This window comes from Apteryx rowi, unplaced genomic scaffold (genome assembly GCF_003343035.1).
Source record: "Apteryx rowi isolate R43461 unplaced genomic scaffold, aptRow1 scaffold_52, whole genome shotgun sequence".
NCBI lineage: Eukaryota > Metazoa > Chordata > Aves > Apterygiformes > Apterygidae > Apteryx > Apteryx rowi.
The window spans coordinates 2,244,509-2,259,001 of NW_020450783.1; the positions used below are offsets into that span (position 1 = coordinate 2,244,509).

General features: G+C 36.7%; 1 protein-coding gene across 1 annotated transcript in view; it reads left to right on the plus strand.

Annotated features, from left to right (window-relative positions):
- The window catches only part of SH2D4B (SH2 domain containing 4B), a 70,815-nt gene extending 56,674 nt beyond the window's left edge, over window positions 1-14,141 (plus strand). The window contains exons 7-8 of the mRNA XM_026080448.1: window positions 9,386-9,606; window positions 12,497-14,141. Of these exons, the coding sequence (XP_025936233.1) occupies window positions 9,386-9,606; window positions 12,497-12,589 (314 nt within the window). The 3' untranslated portion in view covers window positions 12,590-14,141. The remainder of the gene's footprint in view (window positions 1-9,385; window positions 9,607-12,496) is intronic.
- Window positions 14,142-14,493: the final 352 nt, after the last annotated feature.

The window sequence follows — 14,493 nt, forward strand, 5'->3', positions numbered from 1 at the left end:
TTTTAATTGCTTTAAGGAATCTCAGCCTTAGGGAATTAAGAATAAAGAAAGCTTCTGAGGTCTGACTTTTCTTTATTCTAAGACTGCTTTATCTGGACTGAACAGAGAGATGAATCCATATTATAAAAAGAAATCAGGCCTATATATTATTTTTACATGATTCTTTTCCTTGGTGAATTTCTCCCATGTATGGATGCTCAGGATAGTCCTGTGCACAATATAAGACTTCAAGAAGAGCTTATTTAGGGCATGCTGCATTATCAATATTTCTCATCCTTGCCTGAAGGGATCTCTTGCCATCAGAAAAACATTATTCCTCTGGGCCTTGATTTTTCTATACATAGCTGTATGTAGCCCAGAGCATATTTTCCATGCTGAGCCAGGCCCACTGGGGAAGTAGCTGAGATTCACAGATGTGTTGTTTCCCAGTTCCATGTATATCTTAAATCTACCAGGATGGTTATAAAGGAGAGGAATGATGAAGAAGAATGGGTAATGGACTCCTGCTCATCTTTCCACAGCATAGATTTATCTCTATCCCAGATGTGCTGCTCCGTGCATTGCTGCTGAGCTTGTGCAGAAAAATGGTGGTGTATCTATAACACAGAAAAGGTTTCTCCAGAGGTTCACTAACCAGTATAATTTCACTTTGCCAGTGTAGCTTAGAGAAGGAGGCAGCCCCTTACTGATCCCTGAGTACTCAGATAACCTGTCTGTGAAATGGACACTCTACTTCAGATGTCCAGTCTACCTCTTGATTTCTTAATGCATCCCAGCTTTGCCTCTCATTGCAGTTCTACACAAACAGGAAGGTTTTAGTTTCTTTACCTGCATTTTAGGGTTGTCTTTTTGTGATCTATTGCACATCTTTTCTCCATTATCAGCACAGAGAATGTCTATAGCCTCTATAGCCCCTTTAGTAAGGGTTATGGACACTGTGCTATTTACTAACGACTTAAATCAGATTACCAACATGCAGCACAGCATGAAATGTTTGCATTCTCACCAGCTGCAAGTAGGAAAAGCACTTCATAGAACCTCAGCACCCTTTGGTTCTTGTTGCAACACTTGTGCACTTGTGGCCAGATTTTGAAAAAAAATCAACACACTGTGATTGTGCTTTTTTTTTTTTTTTTTTAAACTGGTCATTTATTTTGCTGCCTAAATGCGAACAGAGCTCTTCTGAAGATCTAGTCCCATGTGAGTTTATCCTGCATTAACAGCAGATGGTGAGTAGCTTCAACAGCTTTGTTTCTATTACCAGACGTCTTTGATTTACTCCCTTGCTTTGCTTTTCAGTCTTTATTTCTTCTATTCTGAAATAGCAGAGGCAGAGCTATTGTTATCTTTTGGCCATAGTTTTTCCTCACACAATACTATTGATCTCTTCTTTCACTATTGGTTTTCTTGCACCATCTGAAAAAAAAGCACCGTGACCTTAAAAGGAAGGAGAGGGAGAGGATGAAATCTTTTTAATAGGGTGACACACCATAAGATCCTATTGCTGCAAATACTTGAGCATGTATTTAATTGTGCATACTACTCCTACTGTAATGCTGGAGAAATTACAAAGTATGACCTAGGTTTGGTACATTACCCTTTAGCTACTTCAGTTGCAGATCAGTCTATAAGCTACCTTAGCTGATAACAAAGTTATTTAAATTTGTGTGTGACACTTGTAGTCTCAGGGATAACACAAAGATTTCATTCCAGACATCATAGTTTTCCCAGATGATTTGTGACCTCCTCAGTGAACACCCATAGCTTTGTTCAGTCAACTTAAGAGTTCACATGTAGACTTGCCCCTGTGGGAGAGAACTGGAAAAGTCAATCCGAGGACATTATTACTTCCAGAAATGTAGACTGCTCTTCTTGAGAGCATAAGCTATAGCTGCTGTGGTTCTCATGCTGCAGAGAAGCAATCACTTCACCTTCCTTGTTTTAGGCTTTTGAAATTTTTGATTGGTTGAAGGAGCTAGATTTTTCTCCTTTTCCTAGGCCAGATTTGGATGCCAGTGTTGTGCATTTTAACATTAGTTTCAAGCCTTTACCCTCTCACTTTATTATAGGACCTAAAAAGGTGAGATTTATTCTAGACCTTTGTTTCCCAGCTTCAGTTTTTACCTTAGCTAGTGTTTGTTCCTCATATATACGTTCCTTTATTGTGGCTCAGAAATCTATGACTCCCTCCATTAGATTCATATACTAGTGTTCTTGCAAACTGCTCTTGTACTTCCTGATACTGGTGTATATGTTAGTGCTGGGATACTAAGGCTGACAGACAACTTTACCCAGACTGAACTCTCCTGTAGAGAGAGCAAGAGATTCTTCTGGAGAACCAAGTCCCCATTCTAACATTGGTTCCAAGTAAAAAAGATAGAGTGGTTGTGACAGTTTTGGCTGTAGAATACTTTAGGTTTCTTTTGTGGCCCTAAGTGTATATGGAGAACACATACTGACCATTTCCTATGCCTGAAAGGAGGGAGGTTACACTGCTAAGGGTTTTATTAAATCTTTTTTTTTTTTAATCCTTAAACTTTCTGGTGTCGCTGCTGTGCTCTGACATTGCTGCATTTTAGCCTAGTAATAGATTTCAGTGCTTAAACTTTGGTACAACCACAGTTTGCTTTATGTTTTCATACTTCCTTTTAATGCCTACTGTAGGCTCAAGTACTGGTTATTTCCCTTTTACTGTTACATTTAAAGCACAACAGTGATTTTTATGATATTATCAAGTTGAAGTAATTTTTTTAAATTATTTGTTTATTATTTTTAGGTTCATGAATGGAATGGGGTTATTCTCTTTCTTGGAATATCAGTATAGGACAGACTTCCCATTTTTTTTCAGCTTTTGTGGTTTCTTGCTTGCTAGAGGGGACCTTTATTTATCATCACGGAACACAGAAAGTACCTATCACAGGCGCTTGCTAAAATATCCTAGGCCTTTCAAAAGAATCTGGAAGGGACCTACTAAAATACTTTAGATAAGCTGTATAAGGTACATAGTAGTTTGAAGTAAAAAAATGAAATTAATTCTTGCAAAGTATTTGTCAATGTTATCTCCCTTTCTCTGCATTTTCTTTGAATTGCAGTCTGTCAAGCTTTGTGAAAGAAAGTTTATTTCTTTTTCTAATATTCAGAAATTGGATGAAGACAATATTTTGATGAATCCATCCTTGAAAACAGATGTTTATGATGAATTTATCAACATATGCTGTATAAAAATGAAGGGTGGTAATAAGGAAGAGCCAAGTAAGGAACATATAAAACCATGTGAAACTAATACAAAACAAAAAATATTGCTAATAAGCATGTAATATTTGCAAGAAGTCTAAGAGTTGAGAATTCTGTTTTTCAAACAATTCCCTTGCAAACTTGTATTTTCATTTTATGTATGCTGCTATATTTTCACTAAAATTTTTGAACAAATGGACCTGTGTAGGCTTATCTAAAACTACACTGGCTACAGTTGAATTCATCCCTTCTGAATTTCTGTTTACTCCTCTCATGACTTCTTTCAAAACTACTTGCCTTCATCCGTATTTTTGCTGCTGAGTAGCTTGGGTCTGTACTTCCAGTCTATGAGGTATTTTCCTCCCCTTAAACTAGAACTTTTCTGTTTTGATTAAAAACATCCTAGACCCCTCAATCTGTTTCATACAAATTTATTTTCAGGTTTTATAGTGTTTAATCTGAAATTATTTCAGCTGTTACGCGAGGTGAGGGGTGATCCAGCCTTTGAATCTCAAATGAAGCCTCAAATGGAATGGATTTGGAAAATTTTGAAAAAATCTGCATTAGTGTTCTTGTTTATTTCCCTTTGGGAAACATTATATTTCAAGTGGTATAGTTCTAGCAGTATATCTCTCCAGCTCAGTTTTTCAGTTCCAAAAAAGGAAGATTGGCAAGTGCTTAGCACATTGCTCCTTCTAACCCTTATGCCATTTTATCACTGTCTTTCAAATTACAGATTAGACCTGGCTGTAGAATTGGACAAATATACTCCTTAACATTATTCTGGAGTTATTTGCTAATTCCTCATAATTCCTTGTGTTTACTCATTTATTTACTGTTTACACTTGCTCCAAGCATAATGTGTCTGTACAAAGTTTAGCCTCTGAATTGTTCATGTAATGACAGCCAGGATTATTTTATACTCATGTGGGCCTTGATTCAATCCCATTTAAGACAACAGAAATATTACTATTGGCTTTTCTGTATTTTGGATCTTGCTCCTAATTTTGATTGGTCTCCTAAATCACATGTTTCCCTGGTTAGATGTCTTAAGATACATAAACAGGATGAGTCCTCCTTCCTATTCATTGATTACCTGTGAACATTCATAACTGTTCAACAAATCAATTTTGCATGAAATAAAAAGCTTTTCATAATGGTTGCAAAAGTACTTTCAGCATGAATGTTTCCATTAATATTTATTCATGCCAATATTTGAGACTTGCTCTGTGAGTGAAACCTCACGCACTGCAGTGTTTGGGATCAAGCTAAAAAATAGGAAGAAGGGGAGAAAGCGTCAGCTAAGCAAATAGATTCTATGATGGGGGGATTAATGATTGCTTCTGGGCTGTGTTTATCTCTGCTGTCCTTAAAATCTCAGTCAACATCTTTGCACATATAAAAGCATATATACATATGAGTTATTTTTTATACATTGACATTGTTTGTACACGATACATTAGATCACTTATAGATCTAGACAATGTAAAGGACGTGGCTTAACTTTGCCTATATAATCAAATTATTTTAGACTTCTAGTACATCCTTTTGCCTTCTTGGCAAAGTTTATCAGCTTTTCTAGTTTGGATTCAGGCTTGTTACGGCATTATCTTAATAAATATTTATGTATTTCATCTCCTGCGTTTCACCCAAGGATGAATGTAGAAAAATGCTGAGAGAAGGGTGGCAAACTGGAGTGTCACTGCATAGTATTTCAAAACAGTATTCTCTTACTACTCAGACTGCTGTAAATGTGAAGGCAGCATCAAGATTTTTCAGCTGTGCCCATTAAATTCACAATGGACTCCGCAGCTGCCATATGATCCTAGTGTACTATAAAGATTAGGATGTTCTTTTCTTTTTTTGGAAGATTGATGGCATTAAAAAGAACATAATTGCAACAAAAATGTTAAGACTTGTCTATCATCTATGAATTGTCTTTACAGGCACTGTACTTAAAAAGGAAGCCCTTAATTAGGAACAGATCAGATGATGAATAACTCCCTTTCCTATGATTTGAAATAATTGTCTTTAAAGATTTTATTCTCTGCCCAAGAAACCAAAATATCCATTTATATTCCTAATAATCCATTTATGTTGTTATTACTTATACTATAATACATTTAGATTTCTAAGTATTGCAACACCAGAATGTTTAAAGTGGATATGTAGATAATTATGACTTGTGGGGTATGTAATGTGATGGATGCATACAGGGAATTTGGGGGACAGGGATATAAAAATCAAGCACTTAATCAAGCCTTAATGATAGTGCTTCTGTGCTTTCAAGAGGAGTTAATTACACCTTTGGTCCTCTCCCAAGTAAAACCTGGTCTTTAACAGTTTGTTTCAGACAACAGTAGTATGTTTTCTCTGTGATGATTTATTTGGCATGGCAGGTAGAAGATGCAAGTAGATACTTAAGCAAGTTTCAGTGGGGTAGGAAACCGATATTCAAATACACTATTATGTATTTGGTCATGTGAAGAGTTAAAATGATGATACTGGTGATAGATTGAATAATGATGAAGTATTTATTTACATGATTCCTTTTTTTTGCAAAGTTGCCCTTACCTGAAAAGACTGCTGCTTTTGATACTGTGGGACAGATCCTCAGCTGGCATAAATAAATGTAGCTCTTTAAAGTCATTTGCAACAGCTTGAAGTCAATAGAGCAGTGCAGATTTACACCAACTGAAGATTTTTTTTTTTTTAAGAGATTAGTAAGAGTTAGAGAGGAGAAAAATTAGCTTTCAAAGCATCAAAGGTTTCTTTTCCAGATAATATTTCTGATTAATAACCTAACTAGCACAAATAAGAGAATCGGTGATTCTAAACCTCTTACCAGAGCCTTGGGAAACCAAAGTTTCTTGACTTCAGTTCAAACAATTTTAAATGTTCATGTAGGGGTTTCACAGATGTTGTTTATTTCTCCACAACCGTCTCAGGAGTGAGCGTTGCCACTCTTTTTCTAGTTGCCTTGAGAATAGTATCACGTTTTGAAAGGGTGGAGGGAGACTTTCATTGCTGCAATCACCACCCGCTGAAGAACTGAACCGGAGAAAAATTAAATAAAACTGGGAGATAAAGGGAGGGAGGAGGAGGGGAAGAAAGAGATGGTGTTCTCATGAGCTGTTAACAGTATCAAGAGAGAAAAAGGGAAGAAAGCAGCTGGCTGATAATTTATTACACCATCTTTCGAGGCAAGAGAATTGAAACAAAAAGAACTTGGCCGTGAGCAATGTAGCATTTCTCACCTACTCAATGACATAAAGCGCCTAGGAACAAAAATAAGCTCTGGCAAAGAAGAAAACATCATTTGGAAGCCTGCACTGTTTTAGCTGCACTGGTGGGAGTTGAGAGCAGGTGAACAGATTGTTTTGCATTAAACTAATCGATGCTAAATGTATTTGGTATTATATGCCTGATAGTGATGGTCATTCAAAGCCTGGAAATATCCTAAGCATAATGTTCACCATATAAACTTTCTTTTCTTCCAAACCCTCTGTTTTGATAGCTGTCAAATTGTCTAGGCCATTTCATTCCCCAGAATTGCAGAACAGTTCTGACCTCACTCAGAGAATGGGTAGATGTAACAGCCTGCAGGTCCTAGCCAAAAAGTTATCAGCATGTTTTAATCTACAGTTACGGTATAAATACAGATGATTGGAATTAATGAAGTGTTTGCTGGTGATGGAACTAAGTGTTTATCCTTTTCTGGACTGTTGCTTGCCATGAGCTTGTTACAACATACCTCATCTAAGTTTATTTCTAGCAGAGATTTGTCAAGGAAGAAGGCATTGTATCACTACTAAACCCTTTTGTTGTATATTCAAATTAGGGCAATTTGAGAGAAGACTAGATTTGATTTCAGAAACAATGCACATGGCACCTGGTATTGGCATTTAATGATACTGCTTCACATAATATGCTTTATCATATGGATTAATACTAGTACTGTCTTTCATTTGAACAAGAGCTATTTTTGACAATTCATCTTGAAATTCTTCCAGTAAATGTTTTTGGTTTGCAAAATGCAGTAATTGACATTGTCATCTGAACAGCTGCATGCTGTTTCTAAACACATGCATATGTTTGCATGTTTACTACCTGTTTTGCATGTCTGGTGCAGAGCTGATATAATACCCTCCAGAAAATAGAACTGTGCCTCACTGCATGGCCTTAATTAGCAGAGCATTTATGTGTACATTTTACCTTAGCCCTGATGCTCGCATTTCACTAGGGGACACTGAGCCCCACTGGAATCAAGTCCCCCTCAGGCTCATCATTGCACCAACATACAGTGTGAAAAAAATTCATTGCCTCAAAATAGACAACAAGTGAAAGAGGGAGATGCTTTTCTAACATCACATAGTCCTTGCTTTTAGGATCCAGATCTCCTTAGTCCCTTAGCATGTCTCCTAGAGGCACAATTTTCCATAAGGACTTAATCAGAGCATCCCACAGTTTGGTCTTTCAGGTAGGCCTTTCTTTGTACTAATTGGTAATCCCTGGGATATGGTTATTATTACACTAAAACAATGTGGTTTTCAGGACTTGGACTCCATGGAATGTTCACTAGGATATGTGTAGGGTTCTGCAATGACAAATGGTTCCATTAAATATTACATGTGTTGTTTTGAGAAAGTTTAGCTTCACAGAGAGCAACTTTGGAACATGTACATATATTATTTATTGACACTTGTTCCATGTGCACATCCAGGATGGCCTAATTCAACATCTGCTCCTGATTAAAGTGAGCATCTGGTATTTTACAGGTAATTATGAGACATAAGCTTATTGTCCTCTAGGCCTACCAGACAAATTGGAACCAAGCTCTCTAAGTGGGTAGCAAGACATAGTTCAGTGCTGGATGCAATTCTTATCACACCTTTTGCTTGGTACTTCAGCATTTATGTTATATGCTGTTTGCAAGCAGAAGTCCCAGTGCCAGTTCCAGTATTGTGCCCTAGAATCAGAAAGGAAAGAAAGATCTTTCCAACACAGAAGACTAAAATGGGAAATTTGAAAGCTCCATTCCTGTTAGACTTTATCCCTTGCTTGCTCTGAACATCTGAATTTGTGATCTTTCTTTTGCCCTGAGAAATAAAGTTGTCATACAGCAAAGAAATGAATTCACCTATAAAACAACTGTTCAGTGATTAGGGTATGGGGAGAGAGAGTTTGTTCCCTGATATATTGTCCGGAGAGGTAGGCTGGTTCAGAGGATATCATCAGATCACAGGATGACAGCTACGTACTGCAAGAAGCCCCAGTGACTCTTGCCTTCTCTTGTCCTGGAGCAAAGAGCATAACTCATTATTGTTCATCATGAACTGTAAAGACTAGCTCACTTCTGGTCAACAAATACAATATCCAATCCTTTTTTTTTTTTTGTTAGTACTTTGTTAGTTCATGGCTACAGTGATTTTAACTACAGGAGGCTATTACTCTGAGATCCAGTCTAAAAGATCCCAAAGGAAAAGGACTGTGATCTTTGTTTCTTGTTTTACTCTGTAACAATATTCCCTAGAATTGCAAGCCAGTGAATAGATAATCCACCATATTCATCTCTGTTAGCAACTCTATTAGTTGCAGGATTTGATTTTTTTGTGCTCCAATATATCTACATGCATCTATGCATGTGTGTGTGTACCTATGTACAAAAACAGACAAATGCCTGGCACTGGCTTTACATTCCTTCCTTAGGATGTGTAAAACAGCTGTAAAACAACTTAGTCAGAAGTACTGCAATATAATTGCAAATATCAGCCAGGTATTGCAAATTCAAATTGTAATGCCAAACCATGCTAGTACTGCTAAATGATCACTTGTACAGAAGTCACTTGTCTGATTGGTCAGTAGTGTTTATGCACTCTTCTGAAAAAGTGGAAAGGTGAGGAAAAAGCGATTCTTAATCAGATAATTTAAAAGTGTATCCCACAGCACTCCATCAAAACTCTTACAGCTTTTCTTCAAAACTGGGTAGTAATTATGTGGTCTCTGTAGCTGTAACTCCTCCTATAAGCATTGGAATGTTTAAGAAGCTATGCAATTTTAGTTTCACCTCTGCTCTGTGTTTATTTTGCTTTAGTTACTAAACTCTGCCAGATCTGTTATCCATGTAACTGTAGGTTTTTTTCCTTGCCAGGTATTATCAGCCGCCAGGAGGCAGAAGAGTTGTTGATAAATAAGTCTGAAGGAACATTCCTGGTGCGAGTCAGTGAGAAAATCTGGGGCTATGCGTTGTCTTACCGCCAACAAAGTGGGTTCAAACACTTTCTGGTTGATGCTTCGGGGGATTTCTACAGCTTCTTGGGGGTAGATCCAAACCGACATGCAACACTCACAGATCTTATTGATTTTCACAAGGTAACACTTGCTGGCAGAGATCAATAGATGACTGGAGTAGATTAATAATTTAAAGAGGAACCATGTAATCGGAAACCAAACTGGAAAGTAGAAGTAACTATAGTGGGGAGAAAATGTGTGTATCTGTTTATATATATGTATATGTATCCTATAATAAGCCTAGCTGAAACATTTAGAGCTTGTTTCTTTTGCTGCAGTGAAGCAGAAAGCTTCTCCCATTCTTTCAGAATCTTCAGCATGTATTTGTGTACCCTTCTTGCCAGATTTTTACGCAATGCCTGCTTTATTGGACTAAAAATGGACCAAGAGCTGACAGAGCTAAAAATTTTTGAGCCTCTTATCTCTGCAAAATTGGACTGGAAATACTATAAGAAAGATCTTTTAATGATATTTCAGCATTTTTCAGCCTTTGATGTGAGGGCTGTAACATGCAAAAGCATAGGAGTGAGGCACAATAATAAAAAAGGGAACATGGAAGGGTTCTTTTTTAGGGATGTGCAAAGAGTCATTCCTTATTACCCAAAACTATCTTATGGGAATGATTTACTTCGAGTCTTCAGTGACCTTAGATGGGTTTAAATTACTTTACCTCTAACTCGTGTTTCCTATTTGCCAGACTGTGACTAAAAAGCAGCACTGTTTCTGATAGTGTAGGTTGTTTCCATCTTATATCTCCTTCTCCATCTTTTTCATGTTTTAATCCTGCTTTTCTTTGTCACCTATAAAATTTTTCTTCCCCATTTCTTTTCTGGAGTTTCTAGAGAGGCATAAGCCTTTCCTGTTTTTACACTTTTTTTTTACTGTTGCTCCATACTAATTCTGTGAAGTTTTTGCTCTTCCCTCTCTTCAGAGCATTTAATTTTTTTCAATATTCAGTATCACAGACAATAAGCACAGATTGTTCTTCTTCTAATTTCCTTTCTCTTCTTTCACTTCAGTTAGTTTGCAACATCTCTTCAGTCACAGCTACTCCTATTTCTTTCATCTGTAATCCTTACATTACAATTGTTATTAGCAGTACAGGAGACTTAGGAGTCAATTATTTTGTCTTTTACTGGCTTAAGAGAAAGAAGTTGAGTGTCTCAGAATTTATATTTCATGAAGAAACAGGGGTTATAATGGGATATTCTTCATAAAAACATAGAATTGTATTTTTCTTTGGTGAGCAAACCAAAAAAAAGAAAAAGAGTGAAAAACCCCAAACTCATTCAGGTTGGCTGAAAATTTTGTTTTATTCAGTTAGGTTTTGGTTGGCCTCTTCTCCCCCACCTCCTTTCTCCCATCTTACCCACTGGCATGTGTGCACACAGAGTTCTTTTTCTTTCTTTTCTTTTTTTTCTTTTTTTTCTTTTTTCTTTCTTTTTTCTTTTCTTTTCTTTTCTTTTTCTTTTCTTTTTTAAGATCAAATTAAAAAATGAAAAGTAAAGACAAATGAGTTTTGCTGTAGTGTTTCCTCCTGCCTCCTGATTTCTCCTCCACTGAAAGAATTTGATCTGGCTCAGCTAAAAAATGGGGTCACTATGAAATTATATTTCCACACAGGTACCATATTTGACCAAAAAGCCTCCTTCCTCAATTTGAACAAATTTTCTTCTTTTCTTAAAAAAAAAAAAAAAAAAAAAAAGCTCATGAGGCAGTGTGAAGGTAGATAAGCCTAAGAAGAACTTTAAGATCCTTAAAATATTCTTAAATAGTTTAATAATATTGACTCTGCTGAGGATTAAGCTTGTTATATAACAGAAATCATCAGTAAATATGTTAAATATTCAACCTAGGCACATTCATTTTGATTTGAAAAATCAAAATAGTAGACTACCTTTTCAAAATGCATGTTTGTGCATCTCCTAAAGCAATGAACATCATCTGCATTAGTGTACTGAAAAGAGAAGGTCTAACCAGAGCCTTGTCGGGGAAAGAAAAACATATGTACCACTCTAACTCAGTTGCAGATTATCAGGCATTGGATGTAAGAGCTCTGGATAAAGTGGTATCCTCCCTGTTCCTGGGGTGGGGTGAAAAACTGAATTTCAACCATGCAACCCATTCCAACCATCTTCCTGCCACATTCCTATGTTTTCCTTGCATCCTTGCTCATCCTAGGTGATGACTGTGCTAGAAACCTATCTATTTACAGACAGCAGTATGGCATGTGTCAGAAGCAGAATGGGTTTTAGTTCCTGACATTAAAAAAAAAAAAAAAAAAAAAAAAAAAAAAAAAAAAAAAGTTTTCTTAGGTATCCCCTGATGATGAAAGTCAATAGTTCTCCCTAAAGTGAGATTATCAGAGAAACTGCTTCACCTTTAATGTCACCACACAGTTCTCTTTTAACCATCTAGCTTAACAGCTACATTAAATTTGGTCTCTTCAGTGATCAGTTCAGTAGGCACCATTTCTTGTCTCTAGCATGGTTTTCTCTGAAGCTTTTCTCCCTGCCCTTACTGATGAAGTACATTGTCAAGTGAGCCCACGACCTTTTGATAAGTAGCTATGCAATTTGTATGTAAATGGTTGCAATGTGGACATACTTCCTGTTCCAGCTATTGCAATATTGTTTGGAAAAGTTACTGCTTGTTCTTTACTATTTTCTGTAAGTAGCATAGCAACCTGCAAGTAGTTCAAATCACAACATTTTTGCGCATCAATGTATTTGAATCCACTAATACTAGCACAAATTATCAATGGCACAAGTACAAAATAAGCAGATCATAAAGAAAATGAATAGTTGATAGGATCCTTTTACTGCTCTGTACATTTTATCAAGCATTTATTGTAATTGGTTACCTGTTACAGTTGAGTTACGGTCTTCATTGCTATCAGTTGCTTTTCTTAGAAGACAGACAAAGGCTTAGACGTCTATGAATCATATTTTAATTGGTTTTATCTTTCTAGGAGGAAATCATCACATCTTCAGGTGGGGAGTTACTATTGGAGCCATGCGGACAGCAGAAGAACCCACCAGACTACAGCCCTTTATTTGAATAACTGATCCAGGACTAATAGGAATACATTTTGGATAGCTGCAGTAATAGATAGGTACAAAAGTAAATGCAAATTACAAAAGTAAATGAACTTTCAAAGCCACTCGTCTTGTGGCCAAAACTATTCTTTTAGCAGGTCCAAAATATTTCTATTTCATATCTGAAGATGATAAATTGCTGGCAGATTACAAATGGGAAGTATTCCCAGAAATTCTTTCAGGGCTTATGGACAGTTGCATTGAAAGCTAAGGTCCTATCTTAATTTTCACCTAATGTCTAAAATTGAAAATGCAAAATTACATACTTTTAACAGCAAGAACTATGGGAAATATTCATAGAGTACTGTATGAAGTATCAACATTGTTGAACAGTATTTTTTTTCCAAAGCAAGGTTTCTCAGTTTCCATTAACAATCTCATCACTCAGTGGTGCACTTACGGTAACAAGGAACGCAGTCATAAAATGTTGCTTGGTAGTTTGTGATTGCTTAAATGGTTAGGTATAGCTGGAAACTTGCTATCCTACTTTTGAATTCAGGCCTACAAAGTTCACTACAGTATAGTTAGTCAGAACAAGGTCATTTCCCTTTTGTTTAAGAGTTCATGCAGCCCAGCTGCCTTGAAATAATTTTACTCCTGTAGAGAAAGTGGTTAGTTTATTCTGAACTAGTTATCCTAACAGAAGCAGTTGCTAAGAACAACAAAAAGTTTACAAATCACTCAGTGGTGGAAATATAGTTTTCCTGAATGGGAGTAAATTTGAAGTTTAAAGTAGTGCATTAAAGATGTGCAGTTCATTCTGGTTTGATTTGTACCAACAATCACAACTCGCACTGACCTTGATATGTTCTGAGCTTTCTGATGTGCCAGATGTATGCTCGAGATTCCTGGTTTTACTTTGCTGTAGTTCCGAATACTTTTCTTAGCTGAGCTACCAGTAAAGGAGGGGGTGTGACATGCATCCCTAGAAAAGGTACAAGTAATAACATCGGTTTCATGCTATTTCATCTTTTAAAAAATGCAGTGTGTTCTTGATGCATTTGTTATACTTCTACATACTAAAAACCACAAGACTAGATCTGTAGGCTGTAGATCTATAGAGTAGCTGCTTAGTGTTTGGACTATAAAAAATCAGTTAATTTGCCCTCCTGAAATGTGTGACTTAGCATGTGGCAGCCCGGAGCTCAGTGAGTGCTATACATGTAATCCTGCATTGTTTCATTGGTAAGCTGGGTGCTACTGAGATAGCCAATTCATGAAATATAAATAGTGAAATAGTTACAGAACAGTTACTACTACCTTTCTGTGCATCTTGCTCCATTCCCATGAATGCCCAGATAGAAACGCTGGGTATACAAGTGTTCCTTTCAGCTCCAAACATTTATCATGCAGGGCAATATTTAAAAAAACTGTTGTGACAGTTTTGTACATAACTGATTTGTTTCAAGAGTGAAGTAGTTGTGTGCCCATTGGTTAGTCTCATAGTCATGCCTTTAATAGGCAGTTTCTTGGTACTATTTTCAGATGTGTGAGATGAATTTGATATGTAGTAAAGTGGACCAAAGTCCTTATGTGTCATCTTACTTCCATGGTTAATCTTTTCCTGGGAATCTCTGAATGCATATAGGAAGGTACATATAGTGTGTTTCCATATGCTACCCCACTGCTTCTGGCATTCTCTGAATTTGTATGTGCTCCTCTTCCAAATCCCAGTGTAGCCTTCTCTCCCCAACCCCATGTGTAATCCATCTCCCCTCAAATAGTCATTTCTCTTGACTCAATGTTATCTTCTGTACTTTGATTGACATAGATGGTAATCTCATCTAAGAAAGGAAACTTGTCCATTAAATTAATTTTGCCTTTAGCCCCTATTAAAGTAAGAATTTTTGCACACAGACTGCAATGTTGT